This window comes from Myotis lucifugus, unplaced genomic scaffold (assembly GCF_000147115.1).
Source record: "Myotis lucifugus unplaced genomic scaffold, Myoluc2.0 scaffold_53, whole genome shotgun sequence".
Classification (NCBI taxonomy): Eukaryota; Metazoa; Chordata; class Mammalia; order Chiroptera; family Vespertilionidae; genus Myotis; species Myotis lucifugus.
Genome location: NW_005871101.1, coordinates 1,564,486 through 1,582,427, shown reverse-complemented (window position 1 = coordinate 1,582,427; position 17,942 = coordinate 1,564,486). Strand labels below are relative to the sequence as shown.

Sequence of the window (17,942 nt, the reverse complement as noted above, 5' to 3'; positions counted from 1 at the left end):
ACAAGTAACCTCATCGCTGTAATAAAGAGACACAGGACTCAACATGCCAAGCCAGCAGCGGTAAGTCAATAAATTCATATGTCACAAGCAAGAAATAATGGATCATTAGGATTCTTCCTGAAAGAAAGTTCTTAAATAGTTGACACCGGAGTAACAATACTTGCTTACATTTACTGAGAATCTACCATGTGCTAGGTACTGGGCTAAGTGATGTTCACCTGTTGTTTCATTAATTCTCCTTCTCCTCAATTCCCTTTTCATGATTTATTTGGAAATAAAGCTTAGGTATGGTCTGCAGCCTCATCTGTATACTCACTAAATAACTAGAGCAGGGTTGAAAGCATGGTGCTCTCTCAAGTACAGCTACTAACCTTGGGCATGCTCTCTAACCAACCGGGCTCAGCACCCCACCACCGTCACTATAAAACACAACATAAAAGCATCAACCTCAATCGTTCGATGTGAACACTAGTTGTGTCAATGAATAGAAACTTCTTAGCAACCAGAAATCTTAAACTATATTTATCATTTTTCTACTTTTTTGGCATTTGTATGTATTAAAAAGTTTCCAACTTAGAAGATAGCATTGATAGCTTCCCAAGATCCACTTCCCTTGGTTGGTGAAGAAATGGCTAAAAGGTGCTTATGAAGGGCATTGGATCTGTGTTTCTAAAGCTTCTGTTAATGAAAGAGCACCAAGGACACCTATCGTTTTTCAAGCTTGTACCACACAGCAAGAAGACACAGTGGTCCATTCCAGGACATCAGATCGTTTTTAAAATTATATATTTTTATTGATTTCAGAGAGAAAGGAGAGGGAGAGAGAGATAGAAACATCAGTGATGAGAGAGAATCATTGGTTGGCTGCCTCCTTTCACCCATTGTAAGCAGCTCTGGGAATCGGACTGTGACCTCCTGGCTCACAGGTTGACACTCAACCACTGAGCCACCACAGCCTGGCTGGATCTTTTTATTTAGAAGATTGGGAGACAGTGGTGGTGGGATTTTAAAATCCTCACTCCACACTACCTACACTACTGGATCAGAAAATGAAATTCACATGTGTGTCACTTGGGACGAAAGAAAGAAGGTTAAGTTAAAGGTGAGGACAGAACTGTGCTCAGGTACAATGGGGTTGGGGGTTAGGTTTGGGCCTGGAACAGTAAGATTGTGGGGGGCATTTAAAACAGCAGCATCGTGTAGTGCAACTCAATTAATAGGGAAAGGGTTGCTTGAATTATTGGACATGGGGAGTTATTTCTATCTAAATTAAAATGGTTAATTTAAAAAAACACAGTTCTAACATAGGTTTCACCATTTGCATGGCTGCTTTTCACATATTTTTGTCCGTTGTCTTATTTTTTGAGGAGCAAGATGTTTTCTTTTAGAGGTTGTGGGGGGAGAGAGGGGTGCTTATTGCGCCCTCCTGTGCTTTTCCCTCCCAGACAATATTTAAGGAAAGGGTCTTTGGCCTTAGCTGATCCCAGGAGGAGTTTCAGAAGCACTGTCTGAGCCCCTGAGCTCACCTCCTCACCCAGCCTTAGAGGCTCCGGAGATTTCTAGGGTCCCTCCGGTATTCACTCACTTGCTAGTTAATTGCTTTTAAGTTCCTATAATAAGAAATAAGGCTTTAAGCTATTTTAAAACTGCAGGCACTAGCCCAGAATTACCTTGACAGGAACCCATTTCTCCCAAATGTCACCCACCTGCTAACAGACCCCTCTCTTTTATAGTAAAAGGAGGGGCAGGAGGCGGGGATGAGGAAGAGGAGGGAGCAGGAAGATGAGGGTCTGCCTAAAATGAGAGAAGTTTGCACCAAGACCTTGAAGAGACACCCTAAGAAAAGGATAGGAAAGATAAACTTCCAAGAATTCACAACTCTGCAAAGGATCAGCCTATTGGCCTAGAAGGTCCAGAAACATCAGCAAGGCATAGGATATTTTTATTGTGTGTGGCTGGAAATAGCCACAGAGCTCATGTGCATGATTTATGAAGGTGTAAACAAAACCCAAACTCAGTCCTTTGTTAAACAATGAGCTTCATTCACTAAAGGTAGTTTAAGTTTAACAATATAAAATATGTGTATAAAAAAGTACCAAAATTGGTAGGTATACATTTATCATTTTAATCAACTAATATAAACATAAAGTAACACTGTGGGGAATTTCAAATTTGGAAAGGCAACCTAACCAGCTTTTTGCATTCATTTTTAAAGCAGCGTGCCTTGGGGCGGGGTGGGGTGTGGAACAACCCAAACTCCTTTGGCTCCTGGATTATATTTTTAGACTTGAAAAGAGAAAGCTTAAACTACAAATGCTAAGTCTTCCAAAGATTGAGAGAGAGAGAGAGAGAGAGAGAGAGAGAGAGAGAGAGAGACCCAAGGATATGAAGTCCCAAACTTGGTCAATAAATGTTCTGGATAATGAACAATTTTATACCTTGAGAATGACAATGGCAGTTTGAATATATTGAGCCAACTGGTATTTTTAGCAACCAGAAGGCAGCCCGAAGCACAGGCCCCTGGAAATGCTCTTAAGACACCCGTGTCTATGGAGATACCCATCTCAGAGTCAGCATGGCAGCATTCAAGGAATGAGGGAAGTTAGCTACTTTATGTGTTTGGTATTTGGTGCTACATTTGTCAGTAGGCATGCAAGATATTCTAGAGAATTTTCCTGTTAGGCTAAAATCACTACATGTCCATCTGGATCACCAACTCAATCATAGAAACTAACCAGAAATTGTAAGAAATTTACAACTCGGCCTCACAAAGTGTTACACTCAAGTAGAAGAATTTGAGGTGGGGATGTGGGAGCAAGTTTTCAGACGAGTTAAAAATAGAAAAAGAGAAAATATGCTGGCCTTAGAGGATTTAGGACTAAGCAACTTGGTTGTTGAGGATTTTGAGAAGCACAATATAAGTAAGACCATAGACTTGGACTCAAAATTAATCTAGAAAATGAAGAGGGTTGTATAGACTATTAGCAGAATAACTTTGGACACCCATAAGGTCTTCCTTTTAGGTGAAGAGCAGTTTAAGTACAGTTCAAATGAAATTCATTGGGATAAAAGAAGAAATCATTTTCACATTCTTTTTTTTTTTAAATATATTTTATTGATTTTTTACAGAGAAGAAGGGAGAGGGATAGAGAGTTAGAAACATCGATGAGAGAGGTCGATCAGCTGCCTCTTGCACGCCCCCCACTGGGGATGCGCCCGCAACCAAGGTACATGCCCTTGACCGGAATCGAACCCGAGACCCTTCAGTCCACAGGCCGACGCTCTATCCACTGAGCTAAACCGGTTCGGCATCATTTTCACATTCTTGTCACAGAATCACCCATTAATTCATAAAACAATGACTCTATAAAAGCTGAACTCACGCCCAGTGGCAAAGTATTACATTAAGCATAGCTTTAGCTCTGTGTTTGTATCTAAGTAACTTATATTTTGTCTCTATAGGTCATGCAGTGGGGCAGCTCTGAGTCTGGGAGACTGTTTATACTCAACCTTCTATTATTTTAGGAAATCCTATATTTACCAAGTCCAGCCTTCTAAAATGTTCTGCTCACCAACAGTAAGATTCAATCACTTCTCCAGGCAAGTGACCTAGCTTTTACACATGAAGGAAAGGCATGTTTCATTATAAAAGTGACAGATACTGATTAAAACAATGGCCCCTCACCGCCACCCCACCCCGCCCAGATGAAAGCCTCATTTCTGATGCATAGAAAAGAGAAATTTTAATTAGCTGTTCAAAAGACTCAGCAACAGGTGGTTGAATTTTTAATTGTCATATCTGCAACACTTTACATTTAAATCTTAAAACAACGAAAATGTTGGTGGACATGATTTTTGCCAAGCCAAGATGCTACAGCAATGCAATCCAAACTATTACAGACTTAGGTCTGGGGGCTTTGGCCAACACCACTGCAGATTCTAGAAAGTTCCCCTCATTGGTGGTTGAATGACATCATGTCTTAGTTCATTTCAGTATCTCATTCCCATCTGACCTTGCACAGGGCATGGATGAGTAATGCAAATGCATGAAGTTGAGCATGCATGCCAGACAACAGGGAGTGATGGGGCCCTGGTGTGAACTAGAGCGGGCATGTGCCCTCTGCACAACTGTTATATGGCTCTGCCATACTGCTGCTATTGGGGATCTTAGGCCCAACATTTTTTATTTTTTTTTAAAGATCATTTGATTTTTCAAGATCTTTTAAGGAATACAGACTTTTGTGTGAAACTGCTCATTTTTTTTTCTAGTGTTGGCATAATTACACAAACATCATCTTATGCGAACCAAGCTAAACATATTTACCTGGACAGCATATAGCCTCCAGGTTGCCAGTTTTAAAACTCAGATCTAGTCCAAAGTTTTCACTTTTATAAAAAATATGTTTTTATTGATATTAGGGAGAGGAAGGGAGAGGGAGAGAAAGATAGACACATCCATGATGAGAGAGAATCATTGATTGGCTGCCTCCTGCACACCCCCTACTGGGGATCAAGCCTGAAATCTGGGCATGTGCCCTGACCAGGAATCGAACCATGAGGTCCTGGTTCATGGGTCGACACTCAACCACTGAGCAACACCAGCCAAGCCCAAAGTTATCACTTTTATAAGGAAGGAAATAAATGCCAGAGACCCAAATGTCAGGTTTGAATCCAGGTCCTAGATTCCAGGCAGGGTTCCAGCCACCTGCTAGAAAGTTTGTCCCTAAAATGCATACGGTCTAATTTCTTAACTCTTAGCTCCACAAGCCAACACTGTTACAATCTAATGAATGACTTATCGAGTCATTTCAATACAATAATCTATTTTACTCGACCACACTACATTTGGAAAGCTAATCAGAAATTTATTTCCTTTTACGACATATTCTAGCCCTGTGGTGGTTATCAAAAGAGACAACAAATAACATGTGATTTCACTTTCTAATTTTACAGAAATTAGAAATTGTGTTTACTAGACTGACTTTCCTACTCACTCCCAGTGTCTGAATGGCCTGCAGCAGCGTGGTGAGCCTCCCATCCCCGAGCCAGCGCAGAGAATGAGCCGGCAGTGCCGTGTGTCAGAGCTCGCCTTGTTTCCCAGAGATGGGAATCTTTATTGAAAGAGCTCTCTTTTTTGATTTCCGGATCAGGCCCTAAGCAGTTGATAAGGGAGAATTACTTGGCCATTATCAGAAGCAGTTGTATTTCCACAAAGAGCTGGTACTAAACAAGAGTTTATCTCTACGACAAGACTGATAGAATTCGCACCGATTATAATTCAATCAGACACCTGAAACTATATTGGCTGGTGGGTTATGTGCAAACCTCTGTCTTTTCTAGCCACAGCAGACAAAGTAGCTGGGAAATATTTTCTATAGTCTGACTTCTGGGGATACATCTTAGAAAGTGCTGCTCTTATGGTTGTGACAGGCTATGTCTCTATATAATCCATAGTAATATTTTATATAAATGTAGTTCTACCAGAAAGCCATTAGCCTAAAGAGTCAGCTATCTGTGACCTTTGCAATTATTTGCTAAAAACATTCCCAAAAGGTTTAATGTACTTTTTGAAATGTATATCCTACCAGTCTTATGAGCAACTTTGAACGCTGGAGAAACTGATGAATGGAGATGAAAGGTGACGTTGAAATGAACTTATTTAAACACAAAGCTTCAATCCTATTTGGAACACCAATATTTGAGATGGAAACTATTTTTTACAATGAAAAGAAGAAGAGTGTAGAGTTCAGGGGCAAACTGGCTTTATCACACTAGCTGAATTTGGGCAAGTTTCTCAACTTCTCTGAGCCGAATTTCCTCATCTGTAAAGTAGGGACAATGATAATATCTAATTTCTGGAATGGTTGTAAAAATCTAATGAAATAATAGGACAATGCAAACAAATGTAGCACTTTCGCACGTGATAAGCAGATGACAAATTTGACCTGACATTGTTATTATTAACACAAAATGGCCCAAACGTAGTGAGTCAGAGGCCTTGGAATATATACACGCTATTATATTCTATAACCAAGTTCCCACCAATATTGTAATCTGGTATAACTTTCCCAATTATTATGTTTCTGTTTTGCCTTTACTTTTCCAAGTGTCTTGTTAGTTTGTCATCAAATAGAAGAAGAAGAATTAGGAAAAGAAATGATGCTCTTGCCCTCATGAGGCATTTCATAGCTGTGTATTTTTATCCCCAGGGACACAGAAGCTAGTGGGGATGGTCAGAACAATCCTATGCACATGCCCAAGTCTGACAAATGCTGGGTCCTCTGTCTTCCAAGCAGAATGTTGGACATATAGCTGCCACATTTTGCTACCTGCACTTAATTACAGGTAGGAAAATGAAATGTGAAAGGAGGGTTCCTCTCCATGTAACCTGGTTTTGGAAATGATTAGCACTCACTGATGGCCTTTTGCCAACTTCAGGAAGGGGATTGCTAAAACAGTCTCCTAACTGGTCTTCCTACTTCTACTGGGGGAGTGGGGTGCCCATTCATTCTAGTCTGGACCCAGCCACCAGAGGGACCCCTTCACTCTGTGGATCAGATCCCATCCCTCCACCTTCAAAAGCATCCAATGCACCCCCTCTCTTTCTCAGAAGAAAAGCTGATGTCTTTCCAATGGCCTTAAGGCCCTGCACGATCTGGCCTCAGGTCTCATCTCCCACATCTTCCAGTCACACTGGCCTCATTGCAACTCCTGGAAAACACCAGGACTGGATGGAATGCCTTTCCTCGGGTTAAATCCACAGGGCCTACCTGGCCACTGTACTTCCCACTGCAATCCTACCTGCATTCCCGTTAACATTGCCCTGCTCTTCCAGAAACTTTTAGCTTTCAGCATTCTCTATAGTGTTCTTGCATATTCAATTTATTGTTTGTGGTCTGTTTCAAGAATGTACTAGTAAGCTGTATGAAAGTCGGGGCTTTCTTCAGTTTTGTTCACTGATATATCCTAAGTCCCCAGAAGAATGCCTTGCAGCTAGCAAGTCTTTGATATGTATATATTTGTTGAAAAAATAAATGCATGAGCGGATTAGTTAATTAATTAATTAATTATTCATGGTGAATGAATAAACGAACACATACACTTGCAGGCTCTTGGTTCCCAATAACCACAGCCATCTCCAGGGGAAGAGTAATTGGCTAAAGTGAGACTGATTGGGCGGCGACTCATTTCCAGAGTATACAACCTCCCATTTGTGTCATGTGGAAGCAGACAGGCTTCCTGCTTTCTCCAGTTCCAATCTGAAAATGGAATGCAGATTTTGCTCATGACAAAAAGAAAAAAAGTTCAGTGCCTTTCACAGAACTTCAGGCCAAGCTAAATCTTCACATTTCGGGATGCCTGCATTCATTTGGGTGCTGCATCCATCCGTTAATGAGCTTTGAAACCCTGGGAAAGTCAATGAACTTGACTGAGACCTAGCAAAATAAATGACAACCAATTTTCTTTCCAGTTTAGAAAATCTCAGCATTAGGAAAAAGGTAAAAACCAGTCAAGCACTGCTTGACCATTCCTCCTCTTCTCTCAACCAACAATCCTATCTAATAAAGAGGGAATATGCAAATTGACTGTCACGCCATAACAAGATGGCTGTGCCCACAGCGGAGGCCAAGTTCCTATAAAGAGCTTTAATGAGCAATCAGCAGGGACCTGAACCTGCATGGCGCAGGGCTGGGGCAGGGGACCTCAGGTTGCGTCCCCTGCCCCGGCGCCAGGCTGGGGGACCTCATGCCATGCCCCCCCCCCAGCAGGGCTTGATGGGGGACCTCAGGCCATGCCCTCTGGCTGGGCCAGGGGACCTCAAGGCGTGCCCCCAGGCCTGGGCCAGGGAACCTCAGGCCACGCCCCCCCCCAGCACCAGGCCAGGCAACCTGAGGCCGCGCCCCTCCACCTGGCGGGGGCTTGATGGGGGTGTGGCCGGCTAGGTCTGAGGTTCACGTGGGTCGGCGGGGACTTGACTCTGATTCCCATAGCATACCTCAGACTCTGACAAGAGAAAGATTTTCATATACATTTTACTAATTTTCTTTCATCTCTGACACTTCTATTATAGAGAAAGGGCAAATAGCAATATTAAAATATTTCCTCTAATTAATTCCTTTTTAATGTGCATAAATTTTGTGCACTGGGTCACTAGTCCTATATAATAAAAGCCTAATATGCAAATTGTCCCCTCAACTGGGAGTTGACCAGGGGGCGGGGCCAGCTGGCCAACTGCCCACGGCCCCTCCCCCTGGCCAGCCTGACCCTGCCCCAGCCAGCAGCGGCAGGCAGCCAGGGGAAGGGAGGTCCCGGCCGGCAGTTGGCAGCCGCTAGGGACCCTACCCATGCATGAATTTCATGCACTGGGCTTTTAGTCTGTAAATAAATACCCACATTTTAATAGTTCAACCTAACAAGAAAACCATCTCACAAAAGAAATGATTCACAGTTAGGTATGACTCACCTAGAAATACTTGTACTACCTCAGGTGATAAGCTGGGATGTGGTTCCAAAGCTACATTAATGCTTTCTTTTAATTTGGAACTGTAGTCCTGATCAAACAAAAATAACTTTTCTACAGACCGCATTTAAATCTCTATTATTCCCCACCTGTCTCTGCAGCTTATCCAACGTGTGCCATCTTATCAGATCCTGGTGAATCTGCATGATATTTTGAACTCTCAAAAGTACCTGTAGCGCTCAGGTTTATACCAATAATAGTAATAATAGTAACCAATTTTGTACCAACAATGTCACATTCATTCACAAAACAACTATTTTCTCAGCATCATAAGCCCAGTACCTCCCTAGCACTAGAGGGATGCTGAGATGCAAAAGACACAATCCTGTCCTCAGAGAGCTGTCTACATGAGGAGCAAAGACAGCTCAGTGAAAAGTAATAAGAAAGAAGAAGGAACAGCAGAAGTGGCTCTGATTTTAGAATTTAAGAGAAAGTTTAGGGGATTAAAAAAGCAGACATGAAAAAGAAAAATGTTTTAAAAATCAAATTACTGCAATTACTACTGAGATACAAACATCTTCAACACCACCAGTGCACGTTATTGTAGACATCCCCGCCATGTCAATGCACACGTGTATTTCTTTCTTTTCTTTCTTTTTTGACAAAAATGAAAACATTATATCTAACCAAAGCTTCTAAAAACAGCTTTAAAAATCCCACTATAATTGTTAATGCTCATTTGCTTGTAAATATAGATCCACAACGTTTTAACTGGTTGAATAGCATCCCTACTGAGTTTACTTAAGTCATTCCCTATTGGTTAACTTTTACATACATCTTTAGGTAGTTGCCCAAATATTTATTTAGGATACATTCTTGCATGTGGAAGTACTGGGTTATTATTATTTTTTTCCACAAAAGAAAAATAAGGAGTTTATTTTATGACATACTTGTTTGGATGATTACTTACTGGTAATTAGTACTTCTACATGTTTTGAAAGGCAACCATTTTAAGTGACAATACGTATCAGGCTAGTAGAAAACAGTTAAAACAAAGCCCTCTCTTTGGATCTTACAAAGTCATGCAGACAAGACAAGGTATATCCGGTCTGGTCCAATCAGGCTTCTTGGAATTATCAAAATGTCTTTTCTGGCAAAGATGAATTTGGCTCACATAGAAAGAAGGTTCTTTGAAGGCTGCTGCCAAACTCATTTCCCTTTGAAAAAGTAAATCTCAAGGCATGATAGTGCAAGAGGTAAGTTGTGATTAACAGAACATTTACAGACTAATGGTGCTTAGTCTCTGATTTCCAATTTATTTTAAAGAACAGAAACTATGTTGACAAGTTTCTCTGCCTAAATTTACCAGTATACTCATGAATCCCACCAGAATTAGGACAACTTGATTATCTTCATGATTCTGTCCTGACACCTGCCCACGGAGTCTGCGGGTGAGGCCCTGGGGATGCCAGGCCCTGACAGTTCTGTGCTCAGGATTCTCTTGGGAGCCCAGGGGCCTGAGAAAGCAGTTCTCCCACCAGATTAAGTCCTCAAAAAACTCTCTTATCAGTGATTAATAAAACGGTGCTGAGTGGAGTGTCTGCTGTGTAGTTAAATCTGGGAGGTCTGAGTGTTCCCGGAGCTCCCCGCGGGATGAGTCGTGGGCCGAGAATCCCTGGAGTGTGAGTATTCGCGACTGGAGGGCTCTGTCGGGTCAATCAGCTTTTCACAGTCACAGTCATCCCACCCCTCCACGCTGTCCCCAGGGGCTCTCTGGGAAGGAGGAAGGCCCACTCCAGCTCCGGGCTACTTAAGTCGGGCACTGTTGGGGGCAAAGCAGGAGGAGCCCACGGCTTGAGGTCAAGGCATAAAGACACGTGTTTCCACGCGAGAATGGCTCCAAGTACTTTCTTGATTGTTTGGTTGAAAATCTGAATAAGGGGCGGGGGGTCAGAGACCTCGGCATCTGCCAGTGTACTTCCACCATCAGCTGCGAACCCCGGGTAGGGCGTCCGAGGGCGGAGCGTCGGCTCCAGACTCTAGGGCGGCACCTGTCTGCGGACCATCGCCTGCTGCAGCTTTCGTTCTTGTTCCTTTTCATTTTTTCCTCTGAGTGATTTGTCTTCTTCATTCGTTCACTTCCGCCTCACAAGATTCAACTACTCGCGCACTCTTTTCTACATCTGCACACGCTGCCTGCACCCTCCCCTGCAGCGCTGTACACCTGATGGATGGCCCTGGTGTCCCTCATGACTCCATGCTTGTCAAGGAAGTCAGTGCCGCGTTCTTTACTGGCTTTGGCATGACTCTGAGGCCTGTTTGGCACTGAAGACGCTTTATACGCTTGCTGGCTGGTGTTGCCCAGGTTGGGAATAGCAAGGGATATCCTTTGATTATACCTTCCGTTTGGTCTGAAGAGGACACGCTCTAGAGCAGCGGTTCTCAACCTGTGGGTTGCGACCCCTTTGGGGACCGAACGACCCTTTCACAGGGGTCGCCTAAGACCATCGGAAAACACATATATAATTACATATTGTTTTCTGTGATTAATCACTATGCTTTCATTATGTTCAATTTGTAACAATGAAAATACATCCTGCATATCAGATATTTACATTACGATTCATAACAGTAGCAAAATTACAGTTATGAAGTAGCAACGAAAATAATGTTATGGTTGGGAGTCACCACAACATGAGGAACTATATTAAAGGGTCGCCGCATTAGGAAGGTTGAGAACCACTGCTCTAGAGCATGCTCTAGAGCTATGGTGGTGGAGATGAAGCTGAAGAGGAGGATGCGGGTGAGCTGCTTAGGAAGGACCTGCTCCTCATATGACATCTGCTGCTGTGTGTTCCGCAGGAATCTGTACCACCCGATTGCCTTCTTTCTCTGTCTGTACCACCCGATCCTGTTCCTTCTCTGTCTGTAACACCCAATCAGGTTCTTTCTCTGTCTGTACCACCCAATCAGGTTCTTTCTCTGTCTGTACCACCCGATCGCGTTCTTTCTCTAGTCTTCAGGAATCCTGTTCAAACTCTTGTCGTTACCTTTGCTTGCGTAGTCATAAAAACTAAAAAACTCTGAACAAGGCTGATGGTTATGGACTTCAATGACTTGCAGAAACTCTGTGTTGCTGATTTGGGAGTCACTGATGCTAAAGGTTTCCTGTTGTCTCACCTCTCCCAGCAAAAATCCTCGGTGGTCAGCGTTGCTGTTGGCGCCATGGAAACACAGCGCTGAAGGTGTAGCCCGAAATGGAAGCCGCATCATGGAAATCTCCAGCTCTACTGGGTTATTTTCAAGTAAAGCACTTTCTTTGGGAGACGTGTGTGTGTATCTTATATATTCCAATTGCTCCTGAGTAAAGTTGTACCAATGTTTATTACCATAAACAGGGCTGTGCATGTCTATTCTTGATATTTCATTTTAAAAATCTTTGTCAATCTGCTGTGTAAGAAACGGTTTCTAATTCTCATCTTCTTTTGCATTTATATTTTTAGTAAGTTACATTTTTAAAACCTCTTTATTGGTAATTGCTACTTCTTTGTTAATTGCTGCCTTGTTCTTAACTCAATCTATTAGTAGTTTCATATTTTTCCTATTGATTTATAAAAACTCTTTCCTTGGAAAGCTATTAAATTCTTTCTCATCATTTATGAAATGAATATTTTCTCTAAATGAGCTATTTGCATTTTTATTTTGTTTCTTGTGTTTTTATAATAAGCAATTTCATGTGTCTCGCTTTAGTATTATATAGTCACATTTATTTTCTCTTATGACTTTTATATTTTTAATTGTCATATTTACATCTAATGCACATTTAAGAAGCCATAATTAAACCTTACTATAACTCAGAGTTCACATAAAATATATATAAAATCAATGTGGTCATACAAAGTGGGTTTACTTACTCAAAGTATACATTTTATTTTAAATTTAGAGATGGGTCTTATTGGGGAGGAGGGATATTCCCAGCAGATCTTTTTACTTTCAACAATTGTAGTATTCGATATCAAATGAAATGAAAATCTTATTTTTCTGAGCCAACATTATATTCTTTTTGATCACAGTTTGTGGTCACTGTATATATTTTTTCTTTTCAGCTGGACTGTAAGTGTCATATGAATTAAGAGCGTATCTTCCACTCAAGACTGAGTTCTGTGGCAAGTTATCTATGAAATAGTGGTAATTGGATATACACAGTTTAATACATAATTTGATATATATTAAGCACTGGATAATTCAGTGAATTTTGTGTGTTAGACACATATTAAGATTTCTGGAAAATGAGCAAGATGATACATAGTTAAAAGGTATTTTTGGAACCATTAATCTAAGAATAATATATGAGATGAACTGAGGGATGTGTGTGTGTGTGTGTGTGTGTGTGTGTGTGTGTGTGTGTGTGAGAGAGAGAGAGAGAGAGAGAGAGAGAGAGAGAGAGAGAGATGCTCCAAAATCTAGGCTTTCACTGAATTGGGCATAGGATGGTCAAACCAAGGAAGCATTATAAGAATAAAACTTGCAATGGGAAAAATCAGGAAAGTGAGAAGAAGAGCAATCTGGGCTGGGCAGGGATAGGAATAGTGGTTTTGGTGTCAGATTACTGAATTTATTAATAAAGGGACAGTCAATTAGATCAGACTCCTAGACTGTCAAAGATACAGGACTAGGGCACATATCTGAGTGGACAAGGGGAAGAAGAAAAGGAAAGCAACCTTTGAGAGTACCTACATGGTATGAGACACGGTCATAAGTGTTTTACTCATGTAGTTAGAATTTAAATGTCAGTCATACACACATCATTGATAGATAAGAAGAGCTTATCATGTAGAGCTTGTTTAGGTACCAGCTCCACCATTTCTAGCTATTTAGATCTTGAGACAGTTTGCTTATCCTCTCTATAAATCTTAGTTTCATTATCCAAAAAATGAAGATGATAACAATAATGTCTACCTCAAAGAGCCAGAATAAATTATATAACCCAGAAAAAACAGTACAGTGCTTGAAATATAATAAAAACTGAATATAGGTAGTCATTAATGGGAAAAAAACAACAATAGAGAACTTAACAACTAGCTTTAAGGTTGGTCTACATTAAGAGATAGAAGAGAGAGATACTAAAAAGACAGAGAGGTATTCAAAGAAATGGGAGAAAACCTTAAAACCACAATGTTATGGAAATCATGGGGCTAAAGGTTTCTGAAGAGCTCGTTAATCAAATTTAGTCATGAGGATAGAGAAATGGACCATTTAGTCCTGGTTGTTCTTCATGTAAGGAAAGTAAATTTGGCAAGCGCTACATACCCAGAGTTGGTCATCCATGCCAGGTGGGTTCTTTTTGATAAAAGCACCATAGTATGTAGCAATATTCCGGTGGTGAGAATATTTTTTCAACATGTTAATTTCTTGTTTGATTTCTTCCTCTTCATCCTGTATTAGAATAATAAATATTCAGTCATGAAAATCCATGTCTTAGAATTATTTTCCATCACCATCTATATCAACTACGTAATAAATTTCTTTCTTAAATTTTTTGTTCTGTGGTGATAAACAAGCACAATTATTATATAACTTGATTTTCTTGATTGACTACAAAAATTTGCAAGACAACACATTGACAATCCAAGGGGTATTCTGTTTGTATGGCAAATAGGCATAGCTGGGGGGTATGGGGGGAATATAAAACAAAACACCTCATTCCTTCACATGCTAAAGATCAAAGTAGGCTGTTGAGATAAAATTCACTCTAGATCTCTTGGAACTATGTCCATTGAATACCTATTACTGATCAGATCTTGTATAGGAAAGACTTAGGGAAGTGAAAAGAAAAAAACATAGACTCATATTTTAAATTTAAGTTCATTTTCTTTGAAGTCTACTTTGATTGAAGTACCTGACTGAAGATGATGAAAGTCATATGAGAAAGGTAGCGAGGGTAAGTTCCCTAGATCTGAGGAAGTTCACAAAGCTGGAGTACCCATCGCACCTTCAGGAAACTAAACATGAGAAGAAAGGGGAACTGCGGCAGTTGTGTGAGAAGAGATAACTCTCCTACAGAGTAAGTGTCCTCATTCCGGTTTCATTCATTCTGAGCTTCAATTTGGAGTCCACCAATTTGGGTCATTTTAGACACCCCCCACCCGTGTTCTCTCATAATTTTATTTTGATACGTGCACATCAGTTGGACCTTCAATTAGTATTTTATTTTTGAGGTTGGTGGGAAAAAATTTATCCCAGGAAAACTGTTTTAGATGTAGCAGTAGAATGATTATGCCTAAGTGTAAGATGTTACCATGACCTGAAAGACCACTAACATGGTGTCCCTATCTGTTCCCTTGCCCCCTCTATCTGCTCGGCCTCCCTACAGTCTCTCTACATTGCTGAGTCATTCTGCAAATGATGTCTTCTTTCGCTTCCTCTTCTTCACACAATTTCTACTCATCATTTTTCATTGAATTTAATTGACACTCCTCAAGGACATCTTCCCTAATTCTCTCAGGCAATGTCAAATTCCCCTACTATATATATCTTGCCCACCCCTACACTTCTTGATGCATGTGCAGTATTTGCTGGTACCAGTTGGAGGTATGGGTCAGTCTGTGTCATAACTTCCCTCTACTTGACTCTCTTCACTTGAATTGTAAGCTCTCTTCTGCCTCCAGATCTTAGTTCTAGAGTTCCTTCCCCCACAAAGCTCTCTGATCTGCCTGATTTGAGTCTAGCCCTGTGGATAATCATGTGCCTCTTCCTTTATATCACTTACAAGAATTGCAATCCCCATTTATCTGTCTAATCATTTAAGTATTTCTTCCCTATCGGTCCATAATAACTCTTAACACAGGAATCTTTTGCCTTTTATAACAACCCCAGCACCAAGCAAAGTGCCTGTGAATAAATGGAAGAATGAAAGAATGAATACCTAAAAAGGGTCCAACCACTCACTGCAGCATTAGTGAGGCTTGAAAGGAACTAGTAAGAATAAGATGAGTGTGATGACATGTTGCCATTTCCTAACCACACAAAACTAAGTTTAATAAAAACAATGGAGATGTGAAAACCTAGGAGAACCGAGCAGGCTACACATCATATGTTTTAACTAAGTTGAAGATTAATCTCAAAATAGAATGTATGATTATGACGCTGAGCCAAGGAGCAGCACATGGCCTTAATGGTGCAGGGAAGTGAGGGGTTTGGATGGAGGCTGAATGGGGAGATGGCATTTTGCCAACCAACGAAATTCTTCCCTGCAGCTATTGAAAACTGCCTACACCTTCACCACAGGCCTCATGAGAGGATGACCTTCAGCTTGCTGAAACGTCCCTGTAATGTGCCTCGAATGTCTACCATAGTGCCTATTAGCTATTTTAAACTCGCCATGTGGGGCCCAATAGTTGTGAGTGAAGGTAGGATGAGCAGATGTACTTTAGGCCTAAATAGAAGGGGAGAAAACATACCTGAGAATTTCTGTGGGCAGCCTGGCATTGACAGCTGCTTGGATTAAAGAGGCAACTACATGAGGCAGTAAAATACCAATCACAGTCCAACTGCAGCCTGACAGCTTCGGTCATTCCTAGTGAGGAGTCGGTCTGCTCCTACAAGTATTTGCTGCCTGCCTTCTGGGTTCTTAAGAGGATAGTGAATGATGTGGCAGAATCAGAGGTGGGGGTTGAGGCGTAGGGGGAGTGCCTAAAAGCTTACCCTATCATTAAGAAAATAAGACTTATGAAATAGTTAAATAACAGTTAATTCAGTTTATAATTACATAAAAAATAAATAGTATTGGAGATGAGCATGAAGTCAACACATTCTCTATCACTTTGCAAAGGTAAACTGAGGTGATGTGACCATGAAGAAAGTATATGCATTGAGTCAGAAAAATGAGGGTGGGCAGGTAGGGGGGAGGCATGTTCAGTTTGGGCTCCACTCATTTCTGGCTGTGTGATCTCAGAAAAGTAACCTATCCTTTTGGAGACAAATTTTCTCATCTATAATGAGATACAAATGTAATAATAGTATTACTATATATCCTTGCCTTTTGTGATAATTAAATGAAGTATGTGAAAGTTATAAAGTGTAATACAAATAGACATTATTAATCTTCTCAACTGAAAAATAAATATCAAGGATAGGAGAGGAGGAATGTTAGTAACTTGAATTTTAGGTTTAAATTGCACTGTTTCAAAGTACAATTATGGAACCACTGTGGGTCATGTCTATGTAGCTCTAAAATAGAACCTTAATCTAGATCTTACATAATCTTGTAAGTGACCATGCAATTTGTCAGGCCCTCAGGACTACTGTTTATCCAGATTTCTACTCTAGGGGAAGGATAGCAGTAAATCATTCAGTGAAATTGAAAGGGACTCACTTATTATGATTTCAAGAACTCATTTAACCATTCCACAAGCAATCCTTCCTCTCACAATATGGCTCATTGAAGGAGATGGGTTACGATGCTTTCAAAAGACAAACACAACAACTGAGGCTGGAATTAGATTGTATGGTTTTGAGAGAAGGATATCTTCTATTTTTTAAATGGATTATTCTTATGTCTGAAGAATTAAGCGCAAGGATCAAGCTCACTGGGAAACTAATGACCACTGGGTCATAAGGAAAAACAAAGTAATGCTACCAAAGTCTCACAAATTTAAAAAAAGAGTCCTTTAATAAGTCAAGTCCAGTGCTGTCGGAAGAACCATTACTTCAATCAGAAGCCTTTCAAATCTAGTCCACGCTGATTCAGACATGGCATTTAAACTTTGCAAGTGTCAGATATTTTCACCTGTAAATGGGAATAAGAATACCTATCTAAGTCACCTCTTAGGGCTTAGAAATGATTGTTTATTTAAGCATAGCGTTATTATCAACATAAAGATTTTTTTCAAGATCATAGGAATCTATGTATTGCCTAGTATTTGTAGTAATTTGAAAAAAAATGGCCATAATACTTAGCAACTTCCCTCATGAAGAGGTGAAGTCCATTTCTTCTCCTTGTCGCTGGGTTTAGCCATGTGACTTGCTTTGGCCAATGGGACATTAACAAATTGATTCAGTAGAGGCTTAAAAGTATGTGTGTGTTGGAGTGGCCCTCCCTAATTGCTTGCAGAGGATACTCCCAGCCTCCTGGAGGATAGCAAACTATGGGAAGAGAGGGTGATTTTCAAATGCAAAGAAACAGATGATTCCAGGTGATGCTTCTAAGCCACTAGCTACCTCTGATGATGATATGACAATCACAACCATGTTGACAAAATATAGCAAAAGCCAAACTTACATATTACTCAATATGTACTAGAGGCTGTGTGCAGAGTATCTTAATTAATATTCAAAAAAGCTCCATGAAGTAGGCGTGTTTAATGATCCCACTTTACAAATAGGAAAACGAGTTTCAGGGAGTTCATTCATATGTTTACATGTTAAAGCTAAGATTCAGCCCTAACTGGTTTGGCTCAGTGGATAGAGCGTCGGCCTGCGG

General features: G+C 40.7%; 1 protein-coding gene and 1 pseudogene across 9 annotated transcripts in view; both read right to left on the bottom strand.

The window, feature by feature from the left end:
* The window catches only part of TNIK (TRAF2 and NCK interacting kinase), a 280,941-nt gene that overhangs the window by 122,688 nt on the left and 140,311 nt on the right, over nt 1-17,942 (bottom strand). For all 9 annotated transcript variants that reach the window (XM_014455950.2, XM_023753889.1, XM_023753886.1 and 6 more), the window contains exon 4: nt 13,772-13,897. In XM_014455950.2, coding sequence (XP_014311436.2) covers nt 13,772-13,897 — 126 coding nt within the window. The remainder of the gene's footprint in view (nt 1-13,771; nt 13,898-17,942) is intronic.
* On the bottom strand, nt 10,073-13,233 carry LOC102430302 (annotated as a pseudogene).